This window comes from Argopecten irradians, chromosome 11 (assembly GCF_041381155.1).
Source record: "Argopecten irradians isolate NY chromosome 11, Ai_NY, whole genome shotgun sequence".
Taxonomy (NCBI): Eukaryota; Metazoa; Mollusca; class Bivalvia; order Pectinida; family Pectinidae; genus Argopecten; species Argopecten irradians.
Genome location: NC_091144.1, coordinates 2,202,319 through 2,214,041, shown reverse-complemented (window position 1 = coordinate 2,214,041; position 11,723 = coordinate 2,202,319). Strand labels below are relative to the sequence as shown.

The 11,723-nt window shown below is 36.3% G+C and overlaps 1 protein-coding gene across 1 annotated transcript; it reads left to right on the top strand.

Moving 5' to 3' along the window:
- Positions 1-1,528: 1,528 nt before the first annotated feature.
- Positions 1,529-6,432, top strand: LOC138334287 (uncharacterized). The gene is made up of 3 exons (XM_069282927.1): positions 1,529-1,714; positions 4,447-4,960; positions 5,272-6,432. The coding sequence occupies exons 1-3, from the start codon at positions 1,658-1,660 to the stop codon at positions 5,475-5,477; spliced, it is 777 nt and encodes a 258-aa protein (XP_069139028.1). The 5' UTR covers positions 1,529-1,657; the 3' UTR covers positions 5,478-6,432.
- The last annotated feature ends 5,291 nt before the right edge of the window (positions 6,433-11,723 follow it).

The following is an 11,723-nucleotide window of genomic DNA, read 5'->3' as shown; positions in this document are numbered from 1 at the left end:
AACATGACTTTATCTGAACAATGCTTACACAAGTCAAACATTTAACTTCAATCGATGGTCAAGTAAATAGCTTTTCAAACACATTATTTCGCTTCAGGTAAAACCTTTGTGTGTCAAACATTTTAAAAGGGTACCGGCACGTGATCTGTTCTGTCGTCAAATTCAATAACCGTGACGTCACGTGCAATTTTAGTTAGGTAACCAGGCAACTGTTCCGTTGACTTGTAATCTGATGCATATGTCAGTTCGATCTGAACTATTTTGGCGACTTTTCTGTGATATATTTTAATACTGTTGTATTGATGACTGAGATATATAACCGATCAATAGATAATGTAAAAAAGTAAACAAAAACAAAACACAGACTGTTTGCAGATCTATGAAGAGAAACATTTGATAAGTGTGGGCAACAGCTTGATTAATATAGTTCACTGTCATTTCACAATCTACCATATAAATCAGATGATGCCACCAGAACCACATGACATGTAAGGGATCAGGTCTAACCTCAAAACAAAAACAAAACAAAAAGGAGGGGTGAAGGAAGGGAACATGGGCAACGATGGGATTACATTTCTAGTTAGTATTTGATGAGCGTGTCATGTTTTTTGAATATATGAATAAATACTCATATCTCTCATTACGGAAGTTTTGGGTCAAGTTTTAAATTCCAAATAAAGTGGGTGATGTTTTCTACGTAAATACTAACTAGCTAATGAAAGTGAATTATCATGATGAATGTGCCCAACGGACGCAAGAACTGATTCAACTATGCATCGCAAAAATAGATCAAAGGATACGTTTGATTAGATCTTCCTTTATTTCAAAAGCAATATAATGAAATTAAAATTAAGATCCATGTTATTATACTGGCGCTATTCTTGTCAGGTATACACATGGACGGTTACCATGTTCATTGCTTTGACTTAAATCTAACATAGATCATTTTCAGGTATTCAAATGATCTCGCTCGGATATCTTTCTATCTTATCAATGAGCAGACTCCGGAGTACAACAAGTTAATAGTATTAATGTAAAAAGAAAAGTCCAATAACACTAAACTATTCTATATATACATATAAGGAAAGGAGCTACATATATAAGTAGTGTATCTTAACCATGACGTTATACCATATTTGATTTTATTTAACAAACATGGCTACGCCAATATGATGATACTGCCTACACAATACGTGTTATGAATAAGACAGACCTCCGAAAATCTCGTCTCCATGATGTTTGTAATGCACTTGTCATTTTCACGAGAGATTAAAACCACTGATCGATGTCTTAGTGATCTCTCGGGGTAAACCACCATTTTGTCGACTTTGTAGTTAGGCAACTCTTGTGCCGGTTGTACAGTTTACGAAAAGTGGAATTTATTAACAATTGAAAGCTATCAATAGCTTTCAGCACATTTACTGGAATATAGTTTTACATGAAGTAGGAGGAGCTACGCACATAAGAACATTGAAATCGCGTGAGCACGCGGGCTGCCTTGCGCTGATTGGACAGTGACTGGTTCAGGCAGACGACAATTTCTTTGGCAGACGACACCACCTCTCGTGTCAGACATCACTCCAGCAGAAAGCACGAGACATTTCGTCATTGGAGTACCAGTTGATGAGTGATATTCCGTACAGGCCACCAAACCAATATGAACACTTTGATAGTATTTCTAGCCGTGTGGATTTACACAGTAATGGCTGATAAGGTCGGTATTAATCATTTTGACATTTTAGATATTTTCGATATTTTATTTTCAAGTTCTTCATGAAAACTGTCAGTTATTTAAGACTAATATTTGTATGATATTTTTCGTATATTTTGATAAAAAAAACCGAATAACTTGCCTTGATCAGTGAACCTTGACCGGATCCCCCTACGATTTAAAGCGCTGGACTTTATATTTTCAGTATCACTAGGGATCATTATCAGACGATACGCGTTATTTTCTGGTCACAAGACTCACAAAGTCTATACATATTTCTCTTTTCATATAATAACTTGAAAGTATAATTTTACGAATTTAACTAAATTTTATGACGTGTTATGAACGATACAGTGATTGAGAATACATTATACACTGAGATTATTACTTCCTAATTATCTTATCAAGCGAACAAGAAAATTAGACTTAGTGAAAAAAATCAAACGCTCCGACTTCTTCTTGTTTCTCTATAATTACTCGGTCGATACACTTTCCTTTCAACGTGTAAATATTTTAAAACTTGAAAAGACCATAAATGTATTAAAGTATAAACATTTTGTATAGGTAAGATAGCCGAGCTTGAACTATCTTCATCTCCCATGTGTATCACCTTGATCACTTCAATGGCAAATTAGCGACAGAACATCAGTGGCAGCACCGCTTTGAAATTAGAAATATTAAAACCATTGTCGTTTTTCTGGTATGTGTAAGGTAGACACTGTGGTAAGACTATGACTTAATGTAACATACTTTCTCTCTATGATCAGAAGATGAAACCCAAAATATAAAGTGTTTGGTGTTCATTTTTCTTTATATGTGCTTTGAAGTTCTTTACTTGTAATGTTTATTGGGCCTTATGTCAACAACATTATTGAAAGAACTCAGTAAATTTAATTTCAAACTGGTTTCTTAACACAAAAGAAGAAAATGTACAAGTTATTTTTTTTTCTCAAAAAGGCGATACTCTAAAATGAAGAAGCACACTTATATCACGTGCTGTCTTAACGCTGCAGTTGTTACCTGTATGTAATTAAGTTTCGATGGCACACAGGTAACCGTATTTAATGTTTACAATTACACCTCGACTCGTCCAGGTGAGGACAACGTCACTATAGCTACTTCCTTTGAAGATTGGTCGAAGTTCGGCAATGCTTCAATAACGGGAAGACTTTACTGAAAAATATTTCAGTTGCTCAGCAATATCGTCGAATTCAAAGTGATATGTGAACTAGTCACGTCATTGTGAGAAGAGTTATCCTTTAGTCCTCGTTTCGAAAATGTGGAAAGCGTGTTTAAGGGGGCATTTGATGAATGCTAATTTTATATGTCTCCTCTCCAACGCGTTCGACCCAGAGCTAGAAAATAAAGGCGTCAAGTATTCATTTGAGACTGACTGTAGACTAAAGCAAAGGCGTTATTTGTTAAAATAATAGTACCAATAATGTATGATCAATTCAAGGATGTCTTTGTTACCATTCAGTTCTTTATCAGTGGTAACATATACATGTTTCGGATATTTGATATTCAGCAGCTTTATACATTTACCTACGACGTCAAAACTAAACCCCTGATCCGGGTATACTTTACATTCCGGACTTGCTTATAAATATGTATAACTGTACCCCCAATCTGTTTCGTATGTTCTTTTGATGTGCCAGGCTAACACGTGCGGGTTTTATTGTTGTAGGGATTGAGCAGTCCATTGTGCGACCAAATTCTGGTGCCTTTTTATGAAATTTTATGGCTAGTAGATAGTTATTTTTCGTCTAAGCGGATTCGATGCCATTTGATTGTAGTTTATAGTTGCGAATGGATTAACACTACAGTCTCCGTACGGTCAATCATCGTATAGGGTTTCCCATCAGTTCATGTTAATTCGGGTACTCGTGTTCCGGCTTGTAAACGATGTCTTATATAGATGTAACACAACACTCACAACGCTTTATCATTTGTTGGTAAGCTTGATTCGTCAAATAGCCTACACCGCCATTGTTAGATAAAGAATGGCCAACAAACCTACTCTTCAACAACCTATTATGAAAGTGATCTGTTTGTCACAATATAGCACCATCAACTTTTAATGGCCTCTCCTTCTAACTACAAAAGTTCTTCTTATAAAACGTTTTCATCCAAACACGACTATAATTTGCCTTTGAAAAGCATTCCTATTGTTCCTGATTTCCCTTTTTACCATGGCATGGATGACTTTAGATCCACCAAACTCTCCACACTGCAGTATTGCGATCACATTTTGAGAACATCACGTTTATCTAACTTTAAACCTAAAGCTGACAAATCATGATCTATTTACTTCAATAATTATTCCAATGTCATTTAAGCTGTTTTATCATCTTACATTTCAGGACTTGTCTAAACACAATGTTTTCGACGTGCTAAACTGTCAGAGGTTTAAGGTGTCAGTTTGTTTCGAGACGATTTTTAGTATACAGTAAGCATAGGATTTCCGCACATTTATTATCATTTCAAATTCCACTAATTAGTGGTAAAATTGAAAACACATTGTAACAGGTTTTCTGGTTCCTTTTTTTATTTGTCGGAGACAATGACGTTTAGATTAATGACCCTTCCTTATTGAACGTCGACCATGGATAGGTGTTATTATATCACCCATACTTTGTGCATTATCACTTCTGCTGTTGCCGATGTCATGTTGTCTTACGAAGATGCAGTTATTTTTGTACACTAAATTCCACATCTTTATGTGCCTTTTTCAGGTTGCCCTGCCACCCTTTGAGAAGCTGCGGCATAATTACCCAGGGTACCACAGTCACAGAGGACGGTTTACTCATCGGATGTTACTGCGCATGATCGGATGTGACACAGAACACCTACTCCACGACACGAGCGCCCTCAGGTTATCCTTTACCCTCAATAAGATCGGTAATGAGCACTCTTTGGGACGGGAGCCTATCAAACTGTCTACCTATGGTCATGACAGCGTGGAGGGTAGGAATGGCCTTCAGTACATCTACCATCCCTTGGCGTACGGACCGTTCCTGGTGGACAAGTATGGCTACCCCAACATTTCGGTTCTTCATCAGACGGATCCTATAGCGACCAAGGACAAGTTCTGGGGAAAACAAGGCATCATGGAGGTCATCACCTATACCAAGAAAGGCAACAAGGCAAAGGGTCACATCGTGTTGTGGGACTGTGACCATATCCATCAGGCTAGAGACTGGATCTCTAGACATACCCTCATCACAGTGGAGTTCTGGGCTTCGCCAGGTAAATAATCTTCCCTGATACACTGATGATGTATTCCATGCACATGTAATACAGATACAATATAAACTAAAAGTCAGATGGCTATGTCTTATAAATCCTCTTAAGTAACCAACACACGAACGAAAACGGGCAATTTTGTTGTTTATATCATTTCATCTTTCAAAAAGGTAAAAAGGGAAATAATAAGAAAAAATGAATAAATAATAACAAAAAATCGTACAGAAAACAGGATATAGATTACTATATATACTGCATGACATTATTTTTCTTGTTGTTTTAGTCTAACAGTTAAGTTCCTTTATATTTTACAGATTCTGACTGCAGCCGTATGAAAAAATCTTCTTCAACTTCATCCAGACAAAATTCAGAAGACCCTATTCGCCACCTAAAGAGAAGGCTTTTAAGTAAAATAAAATCTAAACAGTTGTCATCGAGTAACTACAAATACCTAATCAACAAATCACAGAAATACAGATTATTGAACAAGATCCGGCCCAAGCAGAGGATTAGTCGCTGAATAGAGTAACATAAGAACTGTTTAAGAATTCCTATGTTATATGGAATGGACTTCAAAAAATGAATTGTCCTAGTCAATTGCTACCCAGGCAGTCGAGGTCGACACTAAACAACCAACCGTGTCACGTGCTACAGAAAAGATAGCAGATTCTTCGTAATCTTCCCTACTGACGGTTGTATCTAACATTGAGGAAAGTGTGGAGTATAAATTGGAGTAACTCTCACAAGAGTGATCAATGGATACCAACGACATTTTCCCAATGCGATCTCTTTACGCTTTAAAAGAACTTTCATGACAAATCAGTATATGCAGAATGAAAGTGCTTACAAGACAAAGAGTTTGTGGAACATTACCAATATTTGAATGATGTGATTGCCTAAAGTGCAATTGACTTTCCTATAAAACATACAATCAATCGAGGGTTATCAGTGCTGACTTCGAACTTGTTACCCTTCACAAATACTGTATCGCAAATAACATGTTACAGCTTTACCTAATTTGAAAGGAGTTGCAAAAGGTTTTTATACCATTGAACAAAAATCTGCAGTTTTTGTGTTAAAGATATAAATTATTATTAGTCTAGAATGTTTAAAATCAGTGGCTGGCAATTATCACTGATTCCTAGTATTGTATTACATAAGTGTCAGGCATCAAATGCTTGTTATACGTATTGGTGCTTCCCGTGCTATGTATGAATATTCATTTGGTGCTTCTTAAAACTATTTAATATGCATAAGTACCTAAATCGGTTGCTTACATTTTATGCTATAAACCCAGAAATGCATGTAAAGAGGAAGGTTCATTCTAAATGAGCTTGAACAACAACAACGTATCTGTAAATAATGGCATTATAATTAACTGTGTTCATTAGAGACCCATAAGTTATGAATATCTATTAACGTTTATTTGAATATTCATGAAGTGCCTTTAATAATTATATAAGGTTGATTTGTTATATTTTACTATTTTATTTTTAATAAAGAATCAATAAATGTATCACCCTACTTCCGTTATATTTATCAGAAATCTTAGAATATATCTAATCAATGTATTTATTCTTCGTAATCGAAAAATCCATATTTTGCTCACATTTTGGCAGTTTTGCAATCGATATTGAGAATTGATTACGATTAAGCTTCTATATGGGTAATTGTTACGATTTGGGTAATTGTTACGATTTGGGTAATTGTTACGATTTGTATCTTATGTTAACAACAATAAATATAATTCACACACATTTTCTGTCGATTGAGAACAGATATAAATAAAACAAAATTTTGAACAAAACTCATGAAAAAAGAACATGAAAGATATGGATCCGGACGAATACACAATCCCTACTTCGTCCATGACACCTATCAGTACAAAATTAATATACGTGAATCTGTATCAAGGCTCAAGTATAAATAGGAAAGCACCGAACAATACTGACCTCATGATAACGACCATATGCTTCAGTATATTGTAACTGTATTTAGAACAATGGAATGCAAAAATGCACTGAAATCAAATGTATAATCAGATCAGAGAGATACAATGTATCCACGTACAGAGGTGGATTAAAACCAAATCCATAATCAGACGAAGATCATCTTAATCAAAAAGTGTGATCAGACGCAAAGGAAACAAAATGCATAAATAAACACAGATGCACTAAACCAAACAGTTTGATAGGCCTCATGGATACATTGAAGTAAACAATGTAATTAAGACATATTATCATTTACACAAAGTGCAACTAAGCTCAAGATTGATAGCATCTCAACACAAAATATGTTATCAGACATAGATTCATATCAACAACTAGACGCATAGATGAACTAAAACAAAAAGGCTTATCCTCATCTGCAATGTGAACGTGAAAGCCGATATAATCATTTATTTGTGAAAAGATGTTTCCTCTTCCATCGTGAAGTGAAGAGGTACATTTCAACTACCAGCTGTATTATATAGAAAATGAACGGGATGAAATTTCATACAATATCAAATATAACACACACGCTACCCTCACAAGATGAAAGCGAATTTAATATCAAGATACGATATCTCTTCGATCAATTCATAAAAAAGAAGACAAAGCGAAGAATAAAGAAGCACACATGTGATTACGACGTTATTATTAGTTAAGCATCAATGAAGTTAGTTCTTTATAAAATAATGACAAGTATTCAATATAAAAAACTCAGAATGTCAGAACCATGGTGATTACGAAATAACTGTTATGAAAAGACGCTCACTTTAATGGGGTTGGTATCACTTTACATCGTTTCATGTCGGTAAACATAGCCGACAGGTAGTGAAGGTCACCTTGAAATGTCGACGGAGAAACTAGTTTTTAACGCACTCAACTTAAAATTGCAATATTCAAAGCTGAATTTAATAAAAAGTGAAAATAACTTCGGTGACGATAAACATGTGTATGCGCGTGTTTCTTTACTTTTCATTTTTTTATTTACGACAGAAGACTGCCTGATGGAGTCTCTGTATGCTTTATTAGATCTTATCAAGATAGGAGATTCAAATCGCGTCACCGATTTTATCTAAGACCAATTTGGTCAGATGATAAAACTTCACAAGTCAGCATCGAAAGAGGATATGTAGCAGTTGTAGGGTATTTCACAGAAACTAATACATGCACTGTGATAGAAGTATCCAGAAATAATACACTTCAAAAATTTAAAGCTTATTCAATTTTCAATCCACGGATACTGAGACCATTCGTTCCGGAAGTGTAAGCGTAACACACTCTAAACTCTACCGTCCAAATTATGCTAAATCACAACACTATACGATATATCAGAAGCCGGTGTTATGCATAACAATAAACTGCTTCTACACCATATCTGATATAATAGCAGGAGAGTTTCCTTTATGGAACACGAGATGTTAGTGTTGGGCAGACTAAGTATTATGATTTACATCATAACCTGTACATACAGGAGCAGTGTTGTACGATGTTATCCTAAAGGCCTTACATCAGTGATGTTATCTTTCTCCCATACTTGACAGGGTTATCCCGCGGTTGTTATGGAAAAGATAACTCTGTCTTTTACCGGGGTAGGGAAAAGACAGCTCACTCACGCTAGACAGTGACGTCATAAATACATGCATCGACCATTTTTACGCACAGCAACGCTCATATCAACTGCATTTTCACCATTTCTCGTAAAAGTATGGGAGAAAAAGAATCTTGCACGGGCCTGTCGAGTGAACAGGGATATCTCAAACCCTCGTGAAAGATTTTTACCATCAACCCTCGGCAAGCCTCGGGATGATTAGCCAAAATCTTTCACTCGGGTTGAGATATCCCTGTCCACCTGACAGGCCCATGTAAGATTCTATTCCCCACACACAGTCACGACTACGTCACCAGCATAGTCTGTCTCAGTACAGCAGATCATGCTGCTCTGCTTGGTTCAACTCATTTTGTTTTTGTTTTAATTGCCCCCATGACTACTGTATCTACTGCTTTCATATTAAGCTTTTTTTTATTTTTGTTTTATTTATTTCATTTGTTTGATCATGTATACAATGTTTCTTCATTTTCTGAATTAGCCAAAATTTTATTTTATTTCTGCGGATGAATTAAAATGCATTTTCATTATTATTTCTATTTCTGTCTATTTACTTCGTGTATAATCTTTAAAATACGACATTTCGAATTGCCAAAACATGATATTTTTTTACCTTTCTTCAATTACACGCTCACTACAATATAGTTCTACCATTTGCTTGCAAACTTTGTGCTTTCTTCGTAAGTCATCTTTTAAAGATACAGTGAAGATGTATCAAACTGGAAGATCCCGTGTGTGAAATCACAGGAATAATTATAACGACCTGATCTATCATAACACACTGTTAATGACAAGACAACCGAGCTCAAATCATTATAAAAATCTTGAGATGCAGAAAAAAGTGACCGATGAAATAGGACACTTCCGACTTCGGACACTGGACACTTCTGACGAGTTTGATGAGGTGCTGACCATTTGCCTACCACAGATATCTGTCTTGACCACTGGTAGTCGCGACTGTTCATTACCGTCCATCAAATAAACGGACACTATCACTGTTGGCCATCTGTATGTGTCAACAAAGCTGGACAATGTCCAAAACTGACCAACGCAAATTATCGTTTTCCGGACAATTTTATATCCTGTCGTAGTGAAAGGAAAGAAAACAAAATTTAAGCTAGCCTTCTATTTCTTGACAGATCTTTATCTTATCGATACATCATTGAGAGTTTGGCTTTTCGTCGCTGATGACCAAAGAATGAACATCACTTGATTTGAGCGCTAACTTCAACCACGGTATAATTTACTCCAGCTAACAGATGGACTGGTTCTTTTATTTAAAGTTAGGATGAGACAAACAGACTCTGACAGGCACCTGTTAAATCACTGTCTCGTTACAAACCCAAATAACAAAGCCAGACCAATTATCCTCTTAGTGTCCGGCTCCCTGGTCACTTTGGTCGTCCGGAGTGGTCAGTATTTGGCCGGAGTGTCCGGAGGACATCTTAGACGTTATCAGGACAATAATCATTGTCAACAACTTAACTAGCTTGTAATTACGTCCACTGACCGACCATCCCTCTCCAGTAAATAAGAATGGAGGCTTGACCAGTGGACATCTTGACCAATTTAAGGGCCGTGGAGAGATGGCCAACATCCCCATGGTTCTATGACCCTGTCGTGTTCTGGTGAAGTTTTCCAGTTATGGCTTTATGATTTTGCTAGTACCATTCTACCTCGAATGTAACCACTGCCGTCATATGTGCATGGCTAGTTGGTATTATAGACTCAGTACAATGTTTTATTTCATATATATTGTAGATGTACGAATTCAGTATAACACAATAATAATTATACTGAATGTTCTCTATTTAAACCCTACATCATAGCATATGTAACACTTCATTGCAATCAAAGTTGATATTGTGTAAATCTAAAATTGTTTGCTCACTGAAGTTTGTATTATAATCAATAATGAGGTGTATCAAGCCTCCTCAACAAATCGTCGGATTTCAGTGGGTTTTTGTGTGTTTTTTTGTAGCATCAATGTCACTTTCCACTTAAGACTACTTCCTCGCTGTGCTGTACAATACACCATAATTGATCGAGTTTGATTACATTATCACTTAATTTACTTATCGCAGTTATTTCTGTGGTTACAACGTCAACTTTAAACACCGGTATATACGACCTCTAGTGACCGATGGTCAGTAGAGGTCATACAGTTCACAGGTCACATGTCATTCCGGACAATGTCAGAGCATCTCATTGTTGGAGTTCATGGAAAATTAGACCACTTTGGTTTGGAGGTTAATCGTCATCCCGCAGTAACGAGTAGGGAGGAACATGATTCAGTGGTCACAGACAAGTCCCGGGCACTTAGATAGAGTGTGACCACGCCCATCTATTACTGTCGGGGACACAACGTGTCATTTACGTGTTATCTATAATTTTGCGTTTGGAAACAAAATTACTGGTGCACAATGACCCCGACGTGATTTCCTGCTACCGTTAAATGGCCAATCCTACTGGAACATCCAGTGTCCGAGAGTTCCGACAGAAATAATGGTATATGACCAACAGTTCAAAAAAGTTTTACAAGATGTAGGAAGCTCAAGTGCCGTCATCTGACAGAATAAACTACATGATGAAAGGGTGTTACTTTATTTTTGGTATAAGCAAATAACATTTGCAGTGAGCCAATTCTAATTTGAAGTCTTTATGATTAGGATATGCAATACAAGGAGATAATATATGTTCAGAAGATTATTTGCAATATACTACTAGCAACTTTTAAGATAGAATAAGAGATGGAATAGACTACAACTCACGGTTGTTACCTCCTTCCTTGACACACCATGGATGACTTCCTTGATACCCTCGAGATACACAGTATCTAACGCTAAGTCCTAGGTTTGTACATGTGATGGGCTCCCTATAACAGATAAAATGATTGTTTAAACGGATTTCGAAATTTGTGGAGCGAAATAATATTAAACGCATATCAAAATAAATTGAAGTGTGGCACAGTTATAAAAACTTGCCCTGTTCTGAACAAATAACTGAAATTTTAAGTCGCAAGTTATTGATCAGAATGATTGAGGTACAAAAACCAAAAGATCGCCGCACGACAAACAGTAGAGAAAACCATTCAAGGCGACTGATTAACCAAGTACATAGTCTATGTATACCGCTGACAAGCCCCACAAGAAGAAGTTATTTTACACAATGT

Excerpts from the sequence above, each read along its gene's own strand:
- LOC138334287 (XM_069282927.1), top strand. The coding sequence starts at position 1,658 with ATGAACACTTTGATAGTATTTCTAGCCGTGTGGATTTACACAGTAATG. Across the intron at positions 1,715-4,446 it reads ACACAGTAATGGCTGATAAG|GTTGCCCTGCCACCCTTTGA; the intron begins GTCGGTATTAAT and ends TGCCTTTTTCAG. Across the intron at positions 4,961-5,271 it reads GGAGTTCTGGGCTTCGCCAG|ATTCTGACTGCAGCCGTATG; the intron begins GTAAATAATCTT and ends TATATTTTACAG.